Consider the following 23256-nt stretch of genomic DNA (forward strand, 5'->3'; position numbering starts at 1 on the left):
AATACTGACATAATTCTGCTGAAAATGGTTATACACCGATTGTGAATAATTACAGTGTCGTAAACACGCGGATGTTATGACATTTATATCCTCGCAAATATCTGGCAACAAGCGGACGCATTCACCTCTGAAGTCCGGGTTCATCAACACTCAAACAGTCTCGGGCTACTCCCATACACGCCCACACGAAGCCTCATTGTTGAAAGCAAGTGAGTAAAAATGCTGCGGATTGTTTTCTCCAGAACCTTTCCACAAGTTTTCCGTATTTCTGCATGTCAGCATTCAACGATTCCTGCACCGAACGTTCACCCAGACGTTCACTATAACAAGGTAACGACTTAATTCAAACAGGTAGAAAATAACATTAATCGTATGTTGCGCATATTATAACTCACATTTATATAAAATGTTTGCAGACTTACATAATTACACTAAAGTAGCATGATATCTTTAAACCGTTAATTGCTCTGCCGTAGAGTTATGGCGTTTGCATTTAGTGTAAAAGACATTTTGCAGCAGGTTAATGAACTTGGTATGTTTTAAAGCGCTGCCTTCATCGAGAAAATGGCATTCCTGTTTTATCTTTTCAATCTAGACTGCGCGCTCTCTCACACACACACACACACACGTGTACAACTGTATGTACATGTGTAACTCAATAAATTTAAAAGAATGTTGTGGAAAAGTTAATTTCAGTAATTCAACTCAAATTGTGAAACTCGTGATTTTAAATAAATTAAATGCACACAGACTGAAGAAGTTTAAGTCTTTGGTTCTTTTAATTGTGATGATTTTGGCTCAAATTAACCCTTAAACGGGCAAGAGTGGAAAATGATAAGCAAAAAATATTTTCATGTAATTTTTTACATAATCTGAGCTTAAGTAAAACATATCCAAAATAATTTTTGAAATATTTGATATATTTTGGATTTTATGAGTTGTAACTCCCAGGTCACTTTGCCTGACTAGAGTATAAAAAAGGACCAAGTCATTAATCCGTTAACTGTTACTGGCCTACTTGCCACTGCATGCTTAAAACAATTATATCCTATACTTTACCTGATGTAATGTTGAATTATATATCATTCAAAAGCTTACGAACTCAAGATTCAGCCTGTGAAAACCATTTTGAAATCGGACCTTGCTTTACCATAAAAATGGTACTCCGTTACCCCCTATTTTTTAAACAGGCATTAAAGTGCACTATCCAAACTTAAATTGCTGTAATTTATGAACACTTTGGAATATAAACCTAAGGTTGGTCTCTTTTTAAAGAAGAAAATGAGCAGATTCTGAACTTTTTCAAGAAATTGAAGTATCAAAAAGTTATAGAAGTTTAAATGTACTGTAAATAATATGCGCTATATTAATTTTATTATATTTTATTTATTAAAAATATTTTACATAACAGGTTTTACTCTAAAATTGGTATAACATCAAAGCCTTGTGTCTAAATAAGTTATGTTACAAATTTGAAGTTGATATGAAAAAAATTGAGGTTCCTGTGAGATTTTATTTAGGGCGTCATACCACACACATCCACTGGGAGTCATCAAAACTATTTTGAATTTTACTTAATGATTTTTTCTCTAGATTTCTCTGTGAATTTCACTTCTATCTCAAAATAAACACCAAATATGAAATCCTGAGACTCAGACATTTCCAATGATATGTTTGTTGCCAAGATTATAAAAAGTTTTGGTTCTAGAAGACCGTAATGCATAATGTTTTATTACACTTGACCCTGCCCACTAAGGGGGAGGTGACCGCCATTAGATTTTAAAGTACCATTTCCATGGTATAGCAATGTCCGATTCCAAAATGGTTTTTCACAGGATGAATCTTGGGGTTCTAACCTTTCAAATGATATATGATTTATGATGATTACTAAAAGATTTAGTAAAAGACAACAGAGAAAAGACAACAACGACAAAAAAGAGTGCCAAGCGTCCCACAGTGACAGTTATGTTAAGGGTTAATTTCTTTTATCAAGCTCCTCACCTAGTGGGTGGTGTCAGGTTTTGTATTACACAATTTATTTGAACTACTTTATAATCTTGACAAAACACACATCATCAGATAGTTCTGAGTCTTACGGTCCCATCTGCCAACTGTTTTTTGATATTGAGACTGAAATATATAAATTCGATACAGGAGAATGCATAAAAAAACACCCAGTGGCTATTTTTGGTACAACGCCTAAAAATCTCATGGGAAGTTAAATTTTGTAATATCAAATTAAAATTTAGAACACAAATTGGTTAGACATATGACTTTGATTTGATAGTAATTTTAGAGTAAAAATTATTTTGTAAAATATATATTTTATATAAAATATTTAGAGTACATTTGATTTACAGTAAATGTAATCATTTTTTGAAGTTACTTTTTCTTTAAAAAAAAAAAAAAAAAAACAAGACCAAACTTATGTCTATATTCCAAAACATTCTTAAATTACAACCATTTAAATTTAGTGTAATGTTACATATATTCTTAATATACTCAATACTCTTTTTTTATACCCTAAACAGGCAACGTGACTCAGTAGTCACATACATTTCAAAACGTGCTAAATAACAACATAAACAACATATGACTCATTTTTTTTCTTCAGCACCCTAAGACAATGTTCAGAATTAATGTTAACAGTAATATAATTTTTTTTTTCCAAAAGAAAAGTAAGTTTAATATATAATTAACTACCTCAAAATCTGAATGTTCTCCACCACTGCCAGCCATGTTGGATTTAGATCAGGCTGACTAATATACCACTGAAAACTTGAAGCAAATCATGTGACCAGCATACTTGAGACAGACCAGACATTGATAAATGATAAAAGGATTTAATAAAAAAAATTGATCTTATGCCCCAAAAAAGACAATAAAAACTATGTGACTCGTGGGTCACGTTGCCTGATTTAGGGTTAAACAAAGACCCACCAATTCACTATCTCAACAAATTAGAATACTTCAGAAGACCAGTAAAAATTAAAATAAAAAGTGAATTGTTGGCCTTCTGGAAAGTATGTTAATTTACTGTACATTTTCCTCTTGACAATAGCCCATAGATTCTCTATGGGGTTCAGGTCTGGTGAGTTTGCTGGCCAGTCAAGCACACCAACACCATGGTGATTTATCCAACTTTTGGTGCTTTTGGCAGTGTGGGCAGGTGCCAAATCCTGCTAGAAAATGAAATCAGCATCTTCAAAAAGCTGGTCAGCAGAAGGAAGCATGAAGTGCTCCAAGATTTATTGGTAAACAGCTTGGTAAACGGGTGCAGGAACTTTGGTTTTCAAAAAACACAATGCACCAAAACCAGCAGATGACATTGCAACCCAAATCATCACAGACTGTGGAAACTTAACACTGGACTTCAAGCAACTTGGACTATGAGCTTCTCCACCCTTCCTCCAGACTTTAGGACCTTGGTTTCCAAATGAAATACAAAACTTGTTCTAATCTAAAAAGAGGACTTTGGACCACTGGGCCAGGTAAGACACCTCCAACGTTGTCTGTGGTTCAGGAGTGGCTTAACAAATTGGAATACAACAACTGTGGCCAAATTCCTTGACGCGTCTGTGTGTGGTGCCTCTTGATGCCTTGACCCCAGCCTTAGTCCATTCCTTGTGAAGTTCACAAAAATTCTTCAAAAGGCTCCTCATCCTCATAAGGCTGCGTTTCTCTCGGTTGGTTGTGCATCTTTTTCTTCCACACTTTTTCCTTCCACTCAACATTCTGTTAACATGCTTGGAGACAGAACTCTGTGAACAGCCAGCTTCTTTGGCGATGAATGTTTTGCCGCGTTTCCACCGAAATTACCTGGAACAATTGTACCAGGAACTTTTCTCCCAGGAACCTTTTTTTCCCCCCAGACCTCTTTTTCTTTCTGCGTTCTTTCTTTCTTCCACCGCAGTCTAAAGTACCGGGAAGATGAGGCAAATAGTCTGGTGACGTAGGTCTGCGCGCGTTTTTCTCAATACAAAGTACGCTCATTTTGGACTAGCATCCAAAATCTACCGGTAGTTCGGACTTTGCGCATTCGATTAGGGAGTGTGATGTCCACGACGATGCAAATCCTCTAATTCTGCAAACAGCAGCATTCTTGATCACATCAGTCAGCTCGCCTTGGCTACTGCAATTTTCCTCACTGTATATTTACAATAAAACGAAATAGGATATCAAATACCACTGCCTCCTTTCATTTAAACATAATAATAGCCGCAGAAATGAACTTAGTTCAGGGAAATGTGTATATATATACTGCCATTACAATGAAACAAAATATTACATCAATTATATTTTATGTTTAACCACTAAAGAGACATCAGAGCCAGCGGCACATATCAGAAGGACTAGAAGCTGAGTAGAGACTGCTTTCAGTGGACTCATGAGCACTGAGCTCCCGCTGATTGTCTCCAAAAACGGCGAAACAAATTTTTAAATAGGCGCTGTCTTTATAAATAAACCGCAGATTTGAGTTTTAAACCACTACATTCTCGCCTAAAATACTTTTAAAATTACATTTCATGACACAATAACAGTAATATTTTGAAAATGATCCAAATAAATGGTGGTTGAAATCACAATGCTGCATGAACTCAACCAATCAGCAAATTTAGCGCTCAGGTCCCGCCCCCGAAATTCCGGAACTTTATTACCTCACCAGCAGGGACTTTCTGAGGGGCATTTTTTTTTACCCGGAACTTTATTTAGTTCCTGCGGTGGAAACACACAGAGTACCAGCCCAAAGTTCCTAGTTCCTGGGTAAAGTTCCTGCGGTGGAAATGCAGCTTACGTGGCTTACCCTTTTTGTGAAGGGTGTCAATGATTGTCTTTTGGACAACTGTCAGATCAGCAGTCTTCCCCATGATTGTGTAGCCTAGTGAACCAAACTGAGAGACCACTTTGAAGGCTCATGAAACCTTTGCAGGTGTTTTCAGTTGATTAGCTGATTGGCATGTCACCACATTCTAATTTGTTGAGATAGTGAATTGGTGGGTTTTTGTTAAATATGAGTCAAAATCATCACCATAAAAAACAAAAAAAACAGACTTAAACTATTTCAGTCTGTGTGCATTCAATTTATTTAATCCTTGGGTTTCACAATTTGAGTTGAATTACTGAAATAAATGAACTTTTCCACAACATTCTGATTTGAGATGCCCCTGTATGTATTAGGGATGCACCGGTTGACCGGCCATAAATCGGAACTGGACGGTGATCAAAGCTGCGCAAGCATATTGTGCCGGTTCGCGCCCTGTCACGAGTAGACCGTGAAGAGATGTTCAGCTCAACTTCTCACGTGTTGGATGAGAAACGAAACGGACTTAACTGTGACAAACTTAAATGTTTTTTTTTTGTTTTTGTTTTTAAATTAGAATTTGCATACACGTTTGAAAAGCCAGAAGTAAACGTCAGTTCTGCATTAGGATGATTATTTTTATTTTACCTTAAAATTACATAGACTTAATTTGATTTAAAAATCACCTGCTGTAGCACACTGAAAAAAAGTTTCATTCATCCAATTAAAAAATGTTAGGGTAATGATTCACATCTATATTTTTTTACTTGAGACAATAAGTTATTTATTTTTCATTGGCTCAAGTAAAAAAATATAGATGTGAATCATTACCCTTTTCTTATCGTCAGTATGTTGTATGTTGTGGACCCATCAAAATAGTGTTAGAAAATATTAAGCAGACAGTCTAATAATACTCTGACTGCTAGTTGACATGTAGGTTCAAAGTTACTTACTGTTAGTACAATGTCTAAAATGGACTATCAAAATAAAGTGATAACTTGTATTCTTCCTGCATATCATGCAGCCCTAGTTTTAGCTGTCATAATGTATTGCCAGTGGCATGTAAATACTTGCTCTCTTATGTTTCTCTGCAGAGTGTCAGTGTCTCTCTATTTCAGTGTCAGTGTCTCTCTTTTTCTCTGCAGATTTTCATTAACAATGAATGGCACGATGCAGTAAGCAAGAAAACTTTTCCAACCATCAATCCTGCTACTGGTGAGGTTATCTGCCAGGTCGCAGAGGGCGATAAGGTAGGTGTTTGAATTTTGTGTTTTAAACTCAAAATCCAAGTACACCTGTGCCAAATAAAAATGTCTTAAAGCAGCTAGTCTCAGCCTCAGACATCACACCCATGGAACATACCATGGCCTCATGGGCGAGCCTTGGCCAATGAAAGCTGCCATGGATTCCAGACCTTCAGCTGTCAGTCTGAAGGTCTGGCTATGCGAGACTATAAAGCTGGTTTGCTGGTCAAAGCTGGTAAACTTCTTGGTGTTTTGGAAACTTTTCAGATGGTCAGGTTGAGAGATTATTTTTTTAGTGCATATATATATATATGTACATACACACACATACAATCACTGGCCACTTTATTATCTAGTACCAGGTTGGACCCTCTTTTGCCTTCAGAACTGCCTTAATTCTTTATTATCGCATTCGCATATTAACCCACTGTTTGTTGTTTAACACAGACAATTATTTTATTGCACATTAACATAGTTTATTTTTGGGAAAAGACCATTGCTCACTAACTCTGAATACACACAGACAGGGTGGAATGTTAATCTTGGCATGATCCTTACCCTTATCACCCTTATTCTCCCGCATCAAGGACACACGAGGTTCTACCCGCCTACACACACACACTTGCCCATCAAGTGTTGTCCAGTGTAGCACTCTGCTGCGTTGGGTCCCGCGATAGTGCAGGTCTCTAAAGGTGCCTGTTATAATGTTATGATGGAAGCTCTGGACTCTGAGCATAACTCGTTTTTCTATAACAAACTATAAAATATTTTCTATAAAAACATTAATGCCCTGGCAGTGGCAAATAGCTTGTTTTATATTTAATTTGATTACATTAATGTTATAATGTTATAAATTAGAATGCTGAATATGTTGATAAATTAATCTGTGTTCTGTGAGAATAATGTCAGTGTTTAAATTATTTATTTAAGTGTTTATTAGTATTTTATACAAACCGCTCTCTAATCAGGGATGTTGAAATGATGATGCACTGAGCTGTAGTTGTATATGCCAGAAAAAGTTGAACAAGTTCAGTTACACAATTAAAAATGTTAAAATTTAAAAAAACTTTGTTTTATTTTATGTAAATAGAAACACTCGGTCTATTGTCTGTAATAGTAATAAAATAAATTCTAATAGTTATAAAATAAAATAAAAAGTCTCACCAAACCTGCATTTATTTGAACAAAAATACAGTGAAAACAGTAATATTGTTATGTATTATTACAGTTCAAAATAACTTAATGTAACTAAACTATAACTAACTATAACTAAAATTTCACTACTACAAATTTCAGTGTCACATGATCCTTCAGTAATCATTTTAAAGTGCTGATTTGCTGCTCAAGAAATATTTCCTATTATTATCAGTGTTAGCGCATCAAATTGAAGCATTAAGTTCAGCAGTTGAAAACGGCTTCATATTTTTACTTAATTTTTTAACAGTAATATATATATTTGGATTCTTTGATGAAAAGAAAGTTTAATATAAAAGCATTTATTTGAAATAAGAAATGTTTCTTTAGGAGCGAATCAGCATATTGGATTGATTTCTGAAGGATCTTGTGACACTGAACTCAAGAATAAATATATATTTTTTTAAATATGCTCAAATAGAAAAGAGTTATTTTAAATAATATTCCACAATGTTACTGCTTTAACTGTATTTTTGATCAAATAAATGCAGCCTAAGAGACTTCTTTCAAAAAACAGGGATACTGTATTTTGCCCAAAAATGTAATGAAAGACAATAGCTATTGACTTTTATAAAATACTGTAAAAGCCAATGGTTAATTTTAAGCGTTTGGTTACCAACATTTTCAAAATAACTTCTACTACTGTTATTTGACTCCTCACCTGTGTTTGTTGAACAAACGTCCTCCCTGCTTTCACTGATAAACATGCATCTGCTTGACTTTCCTATGCCAGCATGGCAGATATAAACCAGGAGCTGGGATTAAAAATAGCCGTGCATATTTATTTAACACAATCCAAATACCCAGCCTTAACATATAATGTAATAAGCATAACTTAATAAAGACCCTGGCACTGATATGAACTCATTAGGGTATCTGTATTTTGTGCAGTGTATTTCAAGTAATGCTGCCAATGAAGAAATATGGTCTGATAGAGCAAAGATGCATTAGCTGCCCTGAATCATTCTCACATCAGCCATGGCCATCCATATGGAGTCTTGCATGACATTTTCAGACTATGTTTCTCTCTCATGTTTTTTTTGCATGCAGGCGGATGTGGAAAAAGCTGTCAAAGCTGCCAAAGATGCCTTCAAGCTTGGGTCTCCCTGGCGGCGTATGGATGCGTCCCACCGCGGGCTGCTCTTGAGCCGGTTAGCAGACTGCATAGAGAGAGATGCTGCCTATTTAGCTGTGAGTCACTCAAACAACCTTTGTCCTCATTTGAGCTGTTTTATCAAATGTGTAAAACTATGCTGTCAGTATGATTCAGCAAAATGAAAGACCAACTTGAGTTTAATAAGGATCTAAATACTTTGCAACTTAAATACTGAAGTAGTACAACTTCAGCTTGTACTTAGTACAAAGTATTGTGTAATTTTGGGAAATACAATTTAGGGAGTCCATGGGATTTTTAGTTCCTTGCTATAATTTCCACACTGTTAATTCATGGGTCCTGTCATTTTGAAACCTATCAAGTATACATATTCAGCACTGATTTATACTTGATCTATGATAATACCATAGGATGGTAATATTATTTGTATTTCATTTAAATAGGAACTAGAGACTCTTGACAATGGAAAACCATATGCCGTCTCCTACACTGTGGACCTGCCTATGGTGGTCAAATGCTTGAGGTAAACACTCTGTCCTTATGATGAATTGTCCTCCACAGTGTTTGCTAGTTGAAACTGAAATTGGTGTATGACATTTCCTTGATAATTAGTTTGCATTAATATTTCATTGCACCTTTTAGTCTGATGAAACTCAGTTCTTTCTCTGATTTATATTATTTGAATTTGAATTTGTATTTGAATTGTATGTACAATGACACCGTTTTACCATACATTTATGTTCTTAATGTGATGCATATCTGTCGGTCATACATAAATTATACAGGATTTCAGGGATAGAACTAATAAACTAATAAAATGTTTTAAATACACAGTAACCAGATTTATCATCATTATATCCAAGTTGATTCAGTATCATAAATATTTAAAGGGTTTGTTCACTCAAAAATTTAAATTAGCCCATAAATTACTCACCCTCAAGGCATCCTAGGTGTATATGACTTTCTACTTTTAGACGAATCCAATCATAGTATCATAAAAAAATTGTCTTTGATCTTTCAAGCTGTTTAATGGCAGTCCGTGGGTGTTGCAGTGCATCAGTCCAAAAGAAGTGAAATAAAAAGCACCCATCCAAAATAAAATTGTGTATTACACGGCTCTCGGGGGGTGAACAAAGTCCTCCAGTAGCGAATCGATCCGTTTTGTAAGAAAAATAACCAAATTTAAAATGTTATAATCAGTTTAATCTTCCGTGCACTCACTGTTGTATACGGAAGCAGTTCCGGGGGAACGACGTATGGAGGTCGGCTTTGTGCATTTGCCGCTCAGAAGTGACGCACGTGGAAATGCAGTAGAAAGATCAAAACAAAGCAATGGTCATGAAAAAGAAGTACAAAACGAGGATTTGTAAAGAAGATTGTCTGAGGATTTCGATATAAGTAGGGCTGGACGATTATGGCCTAAAATCAAAACCTCGATTAATTGAACATTTTACCTCGATTACGATTAATGAACGATTATTTTGTTTGTTTTATTTTTTTGCCCTCATATTTCACTGACAAGGTTTGTACTGTAAATAGGATTAACTATCAGCAGTTATTTTATCTATGTTCGTAACATTTCTTACTAGGGTTGGGTATCGTTTGAATTTTATCGATTCTGATTCTGCTTATCGATTCTGATTCTTATCGATTCCAATAAGATAAAAAATCCAATATAAAAAAATTAAGTCAAATATTTAGATGTCAAACATCTTTTCAAAGCATTCTGTTGCAGCTGAATAACATGAGCAAAAATCAGCAGCCTACAAAACACTGCAAGAGGAATTTTGCCTGTGATTAAAAAAAAATACCATAGCGAAAACAACTAGATTAATATAAATACAAATATTAAAGTGTTAAAGACAAGTAAACAGTCAGTAATAAGATAGGAACAAACAAATCAATTAGCAATATCATAAATAAATGCAACTAAACAAAATTTCAGGTACAGAAACTGTAATTAAAAGTTTAAAAACGATGCATAGTTTTCTTTTTATAAATAAAATAAAGATTAATCAAGTAAAGTTATTAAATATATTCAGTCAAGATCAGTGAATGATTTTCTTTTGTTCTTTGATTAACATTAATGACAAGCAGCGCGTTTATTAGGCTGTTGTCTCTTTAAGCAAAAATACTGCACATGTGTGTTTTCTTTCTCATCTATTTATGTTCACGTAAGACAAAAACGGCTGCGTTTATGATGATATCCTGATGTAGTTTTCTGTATCGTATTTTTGACTCGGAACAACCTTTTCTACAGTTAAAATACACAGAACAGTCCGAGAACGGACACAAACCGGGAACCCGCAGCGCGACCGCCAACCGCTGCTCTGTATGCACGCGCTTGTGCTTCATGTGCGCTGCACACAAACATGCTATAATAAGTTTTGAGATTCTAAGCTACTTTAGTGATAAATCACAGGACAGCGCTGACAACTAGTTTCTGTGTTCCTCTGTGCGCGCGATCTTCATAGCTCCTGTTTATATGAGTGTTCGTGCCACAATGCAGCTGCGCGAACATGGCTCGATATAATAATACACATCCGATCGTCTAATCGCTTGAATTTCGAAACCATAAAACAAATACAACTGACAAAGTTTAGTGAAGACGCAAGGCTCACCGCTCACATGCCATCAGTATGTGTTGAACCGGCGTTCACCTCCGTGTTTTGCTTTTATGCCACTGACTGGACGGGGCAGAGTCATGTAGTATGACATACATGTCATACTACATGGGGAAGTATTAACAGGATTAAATAACCGAAATAACAGACATGGGTAAATTACATCGGTTAGAGGTTATGATTTTCGGTTTTGATTACTTTTCGATTAATCGTCCAGCCCTAGATATAAGCCAAGTGGAGACTGCTTTTCCTTTGCTAAAGTAAGGCAACTTTGCTCCTGTAAAAGAACGTTGGTTTTCACGAGACTCACCGGCGCATGCGAAAGCTGACCTCATACGTCATGCTCCCAGAACTGCCTCTGTGCCCAAATGTTGGCATAAACTAGATTAAAGTTATTATTAAATTTATAAATATGGTTATTTTTCTTACAAAACTCTGAAAAAAGAAAGTCATATACACCTAGGATGACTTGAAGGTGAGTAATTTATAGGCTTATTTTCATTTTTGGGTGAGCCAACCCTTTACCCAATTAAATATAACAGCTGGTCATATTTGATCTATGTTCAGTACTTCAAAACTGTGTAATCCAAATGGCTTTTATATGCAGTGGAAGTTTTATATGCAATTCAAATACATAGATATTTTTTCAGTGACCATACATATATTTCTTTGTTTTATCACATAATGAATCATTTAGATATTTATTCTGTTTGTTTGAGTTTTCATTCTTTTCAAATACAAAAAAAGCTGACATTAGCTTCAGATGTGGAATATATGCATCATATCTGCAACTGATAAGCTTTATAATAACTGATATGATCTGATCCTTTGCTGATCTTTATGGTTTTTTTGGGGGGTGTTGGTTGGTCTGTAGGTATTACGCTGGCTGGGCAGACAAATGGGAGGGGAAGACCATTCCCATTGATGGTGATTACTTCAGCTACACCAGACATGAGCCCATTGGAGTGTGTGGCCAAATTATCCCTGTAAGTATATGCTGTGGAATTTTAGAATTGAATATATATTTGCTAAATAATACAATATTCTTTCTGGCTTTCACATGTCGCCGTTGTTTCCTCACATCCTCCTCCAGTGGAACTTCCCTCTGTTGATGCAGGCCTGGAAACTCGGTCCTGCTCTGGCCACAGGAAACACAGTAGTGATGAAGGTGGCAGAACAGACGCCTCTCACTGCGCTCTATGTTGCCAGTCTGATCAAAGAGGTGAATGGCTTACCTACAGTATATGTGCACTTAAAATAACATAACACGTTTACATGAACTCTCATCGTTATGTATAGAGCACTGCAGTGTTTATATATTTTTGAAGACCATCATCACCCTGATTCCTTTGACAAAAATCTGACTGGATTTTTGCATAACACATTGTTCATCATGAAAAGCTTTTTCTTTTTTTTTTTTCTTTTTTTCTTTTTTTTGCTAAGATGTGAAATTGATTTCAGGTTTTGGTCTACAAAAATAGGCTATCCCTGCATCATCTCTGTTGACAGTGTGCAGTATAATTAATATGTTAAGAAGCCAATAATAGTGAAGCCATACTGAGTGCACTGTTGAAACACCATCAAGTGCACATTGTTAACATGCACAAGTTCACTGTTAATTTGCTTACCCACCTGATCACCATCTTGATTGGTTGTAGGTGGGTTTTCCTGCTGGTGTCGTTAACATTGTCCCAGGAATGGGTCCCACAGCAGGAGCAGCCATCGCATCTCACATGGATGTGGAAAAAGTAGCGTTCACCGGCTCCACTGATGTAAGAGGATTTTCTTCAGTAATGGATATTTCTTGGATGAGTACAATACTGTGCAAAAAGTCTTCTTTCAGCACTACAGAAATTAGACTTAACCCAGTAAACAAATTTCTGTCAGTGTGGGCCATACCATATGTTAGAGAACTCCTTGTTCATCTCGCTGCTTTATTACAATATTTGCAAACTTGACTAGAAATGTGCACACTAAAGTAGGGCTCAAACGATTCCTCGAGTAACTCGATTACAAAGCGGGAGGAGACACAAGCCTGCGTCCGAAATCGCATCCTGCAAGGAGTCAGCAGTGTTTTGATTTGAGGACGCGGGCAAACGTAAAGAGAACGTCGTGGCGTGTGTCCATTGCAAAATAAAGCTGGCATACAACAACTAGGGCCCTATGATTTCCGCAATGCAGAAAACGCGGAGGGAATCGTGGAATCCAGTCATAAAAACGGAATTTACAGTTAAACGCGGAATGGCACGGAATTCGCCAAATTTTGAATTAATTAATCAAAAATAGGTCATTGCACTTATTTCAAATCACGATATGGACTAATATCTGTAAATATTAAGCCGGAACAGTCTATTTAAATATGAATCTTGCATCTTCTGCGTGTCTGTGTTAATGAAAGGAGCAGAAGCGCGTCTTCATTCATTCACAGCGTCTGCTGTCTCACTAAATAAGGACATGAACACATGAACAACATCTCCAGAACTGCTCTGACAGTCACTTTATGAGCATTTGACCGTTTGATTTGAGTAAAACTAGCGTCACATCACATACACAGAACTGTTAAGGTACGTCAACCCGTCAAAATAAAAGTCCTGTTAGACTATTGTTCAGCAGAATGTAGATAGCCTACCACTAAAAAAAAATAAAAAAATAAAACATTTTTTTTTTAAGGTTTAATCTCACAACATTTCTTCCATGTTTTATTTTTAATAGTAAATCCCCTTTGTTTACCAAAAAGTTAAGTTAATTTTCAATAATTAAAAGATAAATTAAATTAATGTTTTATGTGTTTAATGTTTAATGTGCATCTCAGAAAATGCTTTATTTAAAACCCTAACTGAATGGCACTTAAATGCACTTAATTCATCTGTCAACTTTCTTGTCATTGTTCACAGTACAAGTACAGTCGTGGCCAAAAGTTTTGAGAATTACATAAATATTGGAAATTGGAAAAGTTGCTGCTTAAGTTTTTATAATAGCAATTTGCATATACTCCAGAATGTTATGAAGAGTGATCAGATGAATTGCATAGTCCTTCTTTGCCATGAAAATTAACTTAATCCCAAAAAAAACCTTTCCACTGCATTTCATTGCTGTCATTAAAGGACCTGCTGAGATCATTTCAGTAATCGTCTTGTTAACTCAGGTGAGAATGTTGACGAGCACAAGGCTGGAGATCATTATGTCAGGCTGATTGGGTTAGAATGGCAGACTTGACATGTTAAAAGGAGGGTGATGCTTGAAATCATTGTTCTTCCATTGTTAACCATGGTGACCTGCAAAGAAACGTGTGCAGCCATCATTGCATTGCATAAAAATGGCTTCACAGGCAAGGATATTGTGGCTACTAAGATTGCACCTAACTGAGAATGAATAAAGGTTCTTGCACCTAAAGAACTTCAAGGAAAGAGGTTCAATTCTTGTAAAGAAGGCTTCAGGGCGTCCAAGAAAGTCCAGCAAGCGCCAGGATCGTCTCCTAAAGAGGATTCAGCTGCGGGATCGGAGTGCCACCAGTGCAGAGCTTGCTCAGGAATGGCAGCAGGCAGGTGTGAGCGCATCTGCACGCACAGTGAGGCGAAGACTTTTGGAAGATGGCCTGGTGTCAAGAAGGGCAGCAAAGAAGCCACTTCTCTCCAAAAAAAAACATCAGGGACAGATTGATCTTCTGCAGAAAGTATAGTGAATGGACTGCTGAGGACTGGGGCAAAGTCATATTCTCCAATGAAGCCCCTTTCCGATTGTTTGGGGCATCTGGAAAAAGGCTTGTCCGGAGAAGAAAAGGTGAGCGCTACCATCAGTCCTGTGTCATGCCAACAGTAAAGCATCCTGACACCATTCATGTGTGGGGTTGCTTCTCATCCAAGGGAGTGGGCTCACTCACAATTCTACCCAAAAACACAGCCATGAATAAAGAATGGTACCAAAACAGCCTCCAACAGCAACTTATACCATATATGGACACCACAGCAGGAAGCTCGCCCCTTCCCCTCTCCCCCTCATATTCAGTCGCGAAAGACGCTGGAGTAGTGCACACGTGAGTTGCTCTGTGGTTGACTGCCAGAATCAACATGTAGCTAAATGTGTTTTCTCTACCAAGAACGGACCTAGCTATCAGAGACCAGTGGATTAAATTCATTTTTAATGACGCGGTTCCTTCAACCCTTCCATTGGCTTATCGTTACGTGTTTGTGCTAAACATTGTACGCCGAAATCCTTCACAAATTTGGGGCAATATCAGGCGAAGTTGGCATCGAAGCTCAGGAAAAGCGCCATTCCAACAAAATTCCTTGCAATTGAAACGGTAAGACTGTGTTTTTATTGCTCTACTGTGTGTAACAAACAGCATCTAACTGCTAATGCAGCTATTTTATGCTATTGCGTCTGTCACTAGACAAATAAACGAAAGACTGGAGGTGAAGTAATTATTTATGTTCCCTGTAAACGGACTGCAAAAACGGACTTTTGACTGCATTTAGGGATGGGACGATAACCGGTTTTATTGATAACCGTGATAAAATGTGCTGAAGGTTAGTAATATCGTTTAAAAATGAATTATCATTAAAACCGTGTTTGATTATCGCTGTTTTAATAACTCACTATTAAATCATGTCCAGCCAGCAACAGTCTGACGCAAGCGCAGCGCACAATGTTTTTTTTGTTTTTTTTTCGAGAAGGAATGGCGAAAGTCAGTGACTTTTCTATGCTTTTCTATGCTTCTACACTTTTCATTGTAAGGAAGGAAATGCCACAGAATTTAATCTTTCTTTAAATTAAGTGCATAGAGTTGCTTGTTTTATTAGTTGTTTGTTGATTATTAAATATAAAACTTGCTGAAATGTTTTCAGTGTGAGCATCAACTATTTTTGAACACTTTCATCTCGTTTCAACAAAACCGTGATAATATTGATAATCGTGATAATTTTAGTCACTATAATCGTGATATTAAATTTTCATACCGTCCCATCCCTAACTGCATTATAATGATTTCTTAATTCAGAATATGATCAAGATTGCGTAGGTTGATGTGTTCGGGGAATTTGCCAGTTAATAGTAACATTTAAAGCCCCTTAAATTAACGAAATGACTCGGAAAAAAGTTTTGTTCATTTTGATGAACGACTTTGAACAAGGGAGTCTGGCGTTGTCTGATTGGGTGTTTTTTTCCGCTACATATTAAGGCCGGTTTACGGTGTGTTTTCGCCTGGAAGGCTTTATAGAAATCTAGCATCCTACTGAACTAAGTTAAACTGAGAGAGCGTGGCGTTCACAGACACCAGAATGGACGAGTTCACAGTAACTTTCATCAGGCAGTAATGCGGTACGTTCAGTTCATGTTCGCCCAAAATATGAACGAGTTCATGAACTATCGTTCAATGATCGCGTTCAGGCACAACACTGGCAGGAGTATTAGCTTCGAGGTATGGGGAATGGCTGCTAACGTACTTAGCAAAAAACAAATGACTGAGATCATCATGAATTCGGTTATTGTTTATTTATTGCCTAATGCTTACATGAGTCCCCGTCTAGTTTGTGTGTGTGTGTGCTCACGTCTTATATTTGTGTGTGTGTGCTGTGCTCACGTCTTATATGAGTAACTTTATGTGCGTAGATAGTTCATATACATGTATGTGTGATTAGTACTTAGTATATATGCAAGCGTGTTTCATATGTGAGCGTGAATGAAGTTTGATTTAAGCCCTAAACGGCTCTGGCCGGGAAGCCGGTCGCGTTCATTCACAACTTGCGCCATGATGTCAGTTTGTAATGATATGCTAAAGCGTTACCTGCGGTGTCAACCCCCCTCCTTCCTGCAACCAATCAACGTGCCCCTCATTTGCATTATTATAATGACCGTCCACGACAGCCAAAATATCGCATCAGATCTCGCGAGATAATAATGCCTACAGAGATAAGGGTCTGAGGAGCTCTGTGTTTATTTTTTTTCCAATTTTCTTTTTTAGAAGGGCCTGAAAGACTATAATACAGCAGTAGGTATCCAAGGTAATACGAGGGTATGACTCCTTTAATACGGGTGGCCAGCACCATTACCACATGTGGAGGGACAAACTCACAGACACTTTACACATGTTCCCTTGAATATACAGAGTCTGAAAGAAACATATTGGCATGATGTTCTACTTAATAAATTTACTTGGATGTTATTAATTCGTTCACATTAAAGAGGAAATAACAGCAACAACTCGGCCACGTTGCCCCTGAAACCCCCACGCTCAATTAATACATGGTAGATTCCCACCCTAAGCGGAACCAATAATTCCTGCCATTGTTTCTTACCAGGACTCTAAAAATCACGGGAACAATACACATAGTTTACAGGTATTTTGTTGAACGTGCGGTCCCTCCGTGACCATCACAAGACCGAGGAGTCTTATTTTCTCTTGCAAAATTAATATTGCACTTTAATTAAGCAAAAACTTTTTATCCGATTACTCGATTAATCGATGGAATTTTTGGTTGAATATTCGATTACGAAAATATTCGATAGCTACAGCCCTACACTAAAGTAAAATATGTATATAAAACAAATGTTTTTGTGAATAATCTACTATGCCTGAGACTTTTGTACTAATTTAAGCACTTTTTAGTCAGAATGCCCATCTTGGTGAGGATGGTTTACCCAAAAATGTGATTATTTTGTTATTATTTGCTCACTGTCATGTTGTTCTGAGCCCAAAATTGTGGAAGAAACACCACATTCAGTGGAAGGACAGAAATCTCTTAGGTTTCATTAAAAAAATCTTCATTTTGTCTTTTGGGTTTGGAACGACATGGGGGTGAGAATCTAATCATTTTCATTTCAAAGTAAGACTTAAAATAACTTAAAATATGTCAGCGCCATTGGTTTGTCTCAGATGCACACTAGTAATGTTTTTTTTGTTGTTTTTTTCAGGCACATTTATATAAAAGCTACTTGAAGTAGGGCATAGTCCTGGCTTAATATAAACCATGTATATGAAACCAGACCTATTTGTAATACTTAACTTTAATAATGAAATAAACAAGTGTGCTCATAAGCATATTGAATATTGCTGTGGTAGCAAAGATGGTGTTGAGGATTTGGTAGGTCAGCATACCTAGGCTTTTCTATTATATTTGTAATTTACAGTAATTTTTTGTTTGTCGTTTTATAGGTAGGTCACCTCATCTTGAAAGCCTCAAGTACCAGTAATCTGAAGAAGGTCACACTGGAGCTGGGAGGAAAGAGTCCAAACATCATTCTATCAGATGCTAATAGTGAGTTCATATTTATCCTGACCCCTGCCTCGTTTTATTAAACTGTTGGTGTTTTATATTTCTGTGGCAAATTAAAAGGGTCATGATATTTTATTATTTTCCTTGAGATCCACCTATAATGTTGTATAATTTTAGTAAACTTTTAACAGATGTTCTTATTAGTACATGACCATTTCCACCCTGTCTCTGTTTTTAAAGGCTTAATGACACAAACTTCTTTGAGCTTGAAGGCAGTGTCAGCCTGTCCCACAGGCTATACAGGTGGCCTGAGGGGAGGTAGACATTTAAATGCTGAGTAAACATTCTTTGTTCACCATTGTCAAAATGCAGTCAGTACACTGGCAACACAGTTTACAAACAAACCGACAGACACGCAAGGACCTCATCCTTCAACACCAAACCACACTGATGGTGACAACCACACGTATAGCTTTCGATCACCAAATAATGGAAAAGTAACTTATATCACCAAGCATCAGTATAAACACACACAGTGAAATAATGAAAGTATCTGCATAATTTATTCATCTCGCGTATCATTGCTTCAATATACAGTGGAGTACTGTATTGTACATCAATTTCAAACCTTTTTAGAAGTGCTTAAGTTGTCGGAAATACACAAAATAGGTCACAGAAATTTTGTGAGCACTTATGTTTTTTGTTTGTTGTTGTTGTTGTGTATGTGTGTTTAGAGCTCATTTGGATAGCAGAAACTGCAGTTTTGTTTCCAACGGCTTGTCACGTTTTCCCTATATATATATGTGTGTGTGTGTGTGTGTGTGTGTGTGTGTGTGTGTGTGTGTGTATTCTAAAGAAACATGGTCTAACAACAACACCAGCAATTAAAGTTACAGCGGTAGTCCACGTCTTTCTTGCCTCCACTGAGCCCATTGAGTTTTAACAGACCCCCTGAAGTGTGCAGTGAGTTTGGTGGGGGGGGTAACTGAGAATGAATAAAGGAAAGTCACATGAGAGGAGGCATTTCCTCCATCACGATAAGATTCGATATGACTGGATATGGTCGGCTTTAGTTCATGTGATAAAACCCGCCTCTTGAGGACTTTGCCTCCTCATTTCAGTACACCACTGCATAGAGTACATTTATTCTCCTTCACATTGTCCCAAACCTGTATGGCTTTCTTAGAAACAGTAGAACACAGAAGAATATATTTCGAAAAATGTTCGGCTGTTTTTGCCAATAAAATCTGTATGGTCCAAAACAATGCTGGACACCAGTCACTTTCATTTTATGGACAAAAAACCTCTTTCAAAAAACCTTCATTTGTGTTCCACAGAAGTAAGAAAGTCATATTGGTTTGGAATGGTAAAATGTAAAACATAGAAGTAAAATTTGATTCCTCATGTCATGGCCCTTTTAACAGTAAATCAGTATGCTGATCATTCTAATGAAAGTATATTTGCGTCTGCAGTGGAGGAGGCAGTGGAGCAGTCCCATTTTGCCCTGTTCTTCAACCAAGGCCAGTGCTGTTGTGCAGGCTCCCGCACGTATGTACAGGAGAGCATATATGATGAGTTTCTTGAGCGAAGCGTAGAGAGAGCTAAGAAGAGGATTGTGGGAGATCCCTTTAACTTCAACACGGAGCAGGGCCCCCAGGTACAGTTCAGGCATTAATCTATAAAGCTTATATATGAAGATACATGTTTGTGTAAGGACATGCTGTTGACTTCTTTTGTTCCCTCGTAACTAAAGTATGAAGCCCTCATTCAGCAGAGTGCTCTGGTAATGCATCCGTTACTATTTCCTCTCTTTGCTGAAGGTGAATGAGGAACAGTTCCAGAAGATTCTTGGCTACATCAGCAGTGGGAAGCGTGAGGGCGCTAAGCTCATGTGTGGCGGCGGACCGGCAGCTGACCGCGGCTACTTCATCCAGCCTACTATCTTCAGTGATGTTAAAGATGACATGACAATTGCTCGGGAGGAGGTGTGTGTACTTTAATAAACGCATTACTAAGGAAAAGGCCTTCCATTCACTTCATAATCAACTTTTGAGCTCTCACTAAACTTATAGACCTAGATCTAGTAGGATTTATTATTTTAGTTTATTTAATATTTCTTGCATAAATAATTAGTCTTAACTAAATAGTTAAACACATCAAATAAAAACATTTTGTGATCGTTAAATGACTAGATTGGTTGAGATAAAGAAATTAATATTAGTTTTTGAATTTTCCATTTTAATTTTGTTGTATATCTTTTAGCAGTCTATAAAGTTTTTTTATATATATATTTTTGATTTGATTTTAAATTAACATTTGTTTTATTTCAAATAACGAAAATATATATTTTTATGACTGTATGGGTTGAGATTAAGAAATTAATATATTTGTTTTTGATTTTCCATTTTAATTTTGTTTTATGTCTCTTAGTTGTCTTAAGTTTTTATACATTTTTGTCAGTTAAATAAGTTTTTATTTTATTTAAATTAACATTTATTGTATTTCAAATAACAGAAATATATATTTTTATGACTGGATTGGTTGAGATTAGGAAATTAATATTTGTTTTTGTTGTTTGTTTTTGTTTTTTTGGGGGGGGGTTCCATTTTCATTTTAATGTTGTTGTATGTCTTTAAGTTATATCAGTTAAAATTCATTTTATTTAAAATAATAAAAGTATATATTTTTTAGGGTTTTGTATATAATAATATATTAATATGGCACAATTTATGCCATTATGTACACAGGGAGGTGAATAGATGCATTTCTATTTAGATTCGATCTACTCATTCCATATTTCTTCCAGTAAAATGATATAACATGTTATTCCCTTTTATTACTGTCAGATCTTTGGACCCGTCATGCAGATTCTGAAGTTTAAATCTTTAGAGGAAGTGATTGAGCGAGCCAATGACAGCAAATACGGCCTTGCAGCTGCTGTTTTTACCCAAAACATTGATAAGGCCCATTACATATCCAGCGGTCTGCGCGCTGGCACTGTTTGGTGAGCATGTGATGTGCTTCATTATTTGAAGGGAATTGCAAATCTTGGATCTTGGTATATATATAGACACCTTTGCTGTTTTCTGAAATGTGGTTTGTGCTTTTCATTTTATTTTCTTAGGATTAACTGTTATGACGTGTTTGGAGTTCAGGCTCCGTTTGGAGGATACAAGGCCTCAGGAATTGGTCGTGAGTTAGGAAAGTACGGACTGGACAACTACACAGAGGTCAAAACGGTAAGCTTTCGCTATCCGATATAAAAAAAAAAGTGCACTCGTTATTCATAATTCACTCTATATTGTAAACTATAAATGTTAACCTTGTATCCATCTTATAATCTCTATTTTGCCAAATTGCCCACAGTGATTGGTTACTTTAGAGTTGCTTATTTCAAATTAAAAGATGGCAAGTAGATTAAACTAGTTTTAATATATTTACTTATTCATTGTTTGTATATGGAGTGTTTTAAATGTATATTTAATCAACAATCTCCATATTGCAGCTCATTAATTCTGTCATTTATCATTTACTAACTCTTTTCCTCCACAGGTTACAATTAAGGTCCCTCAGAAAAATTCGTAAATGGATGAATTCATTTAAGGAAGCCATTGCCTAATTATAAGAGCAATGCCAGCCATTATAAAAATGTACTATGATTCTCATAATTGTGTTAATTTCTACTGAAAAAATAATAAGCATTTAGTACAAATTTTGTTCTGTAAATACATTTCTAGCAGTGATGATTAGTTAGTCACATACTGTCTAGTTGATTTTACAAAAGATATTGCTTGATTATCCACCAGACAAAAGGAGGGAAAATGTCTATTGGTGGGCTTCATTGTTTAATTCCAGCATTGTATCGACAGCATAATTACTACAATTATTTGCATGCATGTGCTGATTTGTGAAATAAAGAATACAGAATATACAAACAAAAATAAATTGATTAAACTGAAAAATATTGATTGTTATAGTGCCTGTGCATATTTCTCAGTTTATATTTATAAAGTAGCTTACAATGTGTGTTTGTAAACCATATATATCAGCCTATTTGTGACAGTAAATATGTAAATATTCTACGTCAACTCTGATGTGGATAAGCAGGATCACAGAAATAGAAATTAAGTCACAAAATGAAACATGAAACATAAATTTATGTCAAGTAAATGTATGTTGATTAAAGAATCTTTAAACATTTGAATAGACAAATACTAATGAAGAACATCACTTTTTTTGCAGTGTGATAAGAAGGTACAGTAAAAGTTATTTCTGAGTGTTACTCTCTGTGAATCTGCATTTATTTGTGGATCAAAATCTGTTCATTTAAAATATGAAACAATTCTAACCTCATACTACTATAATAATAATTCATTACATTTATATAGCGCTTTTCTAGGCACTCAAAGCGCTTACATAGTCTGGGGGTATCTCCTCATCCACCACCAGTGTGCAGCATCCACCTGGATGATGCGACGGCAGCCATAGTGCGCCAGAACGCCCACCACACACCAGCTTACTGGTGGAGAGGAGACAGAGTGATGAAGCCAATCAGCAGATATGGGGATTGTTAGGAGGCCATGATGGTCAGAGGCCAATGGGCGAATTTAGCCAGGATGCCGAGGTCACACCTCTACTCTTTTCGAAAGACTTCCTGGGATTTTTAATGATCACAGAGAGTCAGGACCTCGGTTTAACGTCTCATCCGAAGGACGGTGCTTGTTGACAGTATAGTGTCCCCATCACTATACTGGGGCGCTAGGACCCACACAGACCACAGAGTGAGCACCCCCTGCTGGCCTCACTAGCACCTCTTCCAGCAGCAACCTAGTTTTCTCAGGAGGTCTCCCATCCAGGTACTGACCAGGCTCAGCCCTGCTTAGCTTCAGTGGGAAACCGGTCTTGGGCTCCAGGGTGATATGGCTGCCGGCCAAGACACTGGCGAAGACACGATAAGGCGACCGCTCGCATTATAATTATTATTTCTAACAGAAATGTAATAACTAACAAGAAATGTTATTAATCATATGAATCGCAACAAACAACTCAAGACAAGACAAACCCCACG

The 23256-nt window shown here is 36.6% G+C and overlaps 1 protein-coding gene across 1 annotated transcript; it reads left to right on the top strand.

Annotated features, from left to right (window-relative positions):
- The first annotated feature begins 156 nt into the window (after positions 1-156).
- LOC132140743 (aldehyde dehydrogenase, mitochondrial-like) lies at positions 157-22150 on the top strand. Its single transcript, XM_059549676.1, has 13 exons — positions 157-330; positions 5947-6051; positions 8290-8430; positions 8797-8876; positions 11852-11963; positions 12071-12199; positions 12636-12749; positions 18128-18230; positions 19661-19845; positions 20009-20173; positions 21035-21192; positions 21313-21427; positions 21741-22150. The coding sequence occupies exons 1-13, from the start codon at positions 220-222 to the stop codon at positions 21771-21773; spliced, it is 1551 nt and encodes a 516-aa protein (XP_059405659.1). The 5' UTR covers positions 157-219; the 3' UTR covers positions 21774-22150.
- Positions 22151-23256: the final 1106 nt, after the last annotated feature.

This window comes from Carassius carassius, chromosome 5 (genome assembly GCF_963082965.1).
Source record: "Carassius carassius chromosome 5, fCarCar2.1, whole genome shotgun sequence".
NCBI lineage: Eukaryota > Metazoa > Chordata > Actinopteri > Cypriniformes > Cyprinidae > Carassius > Carassius carassius.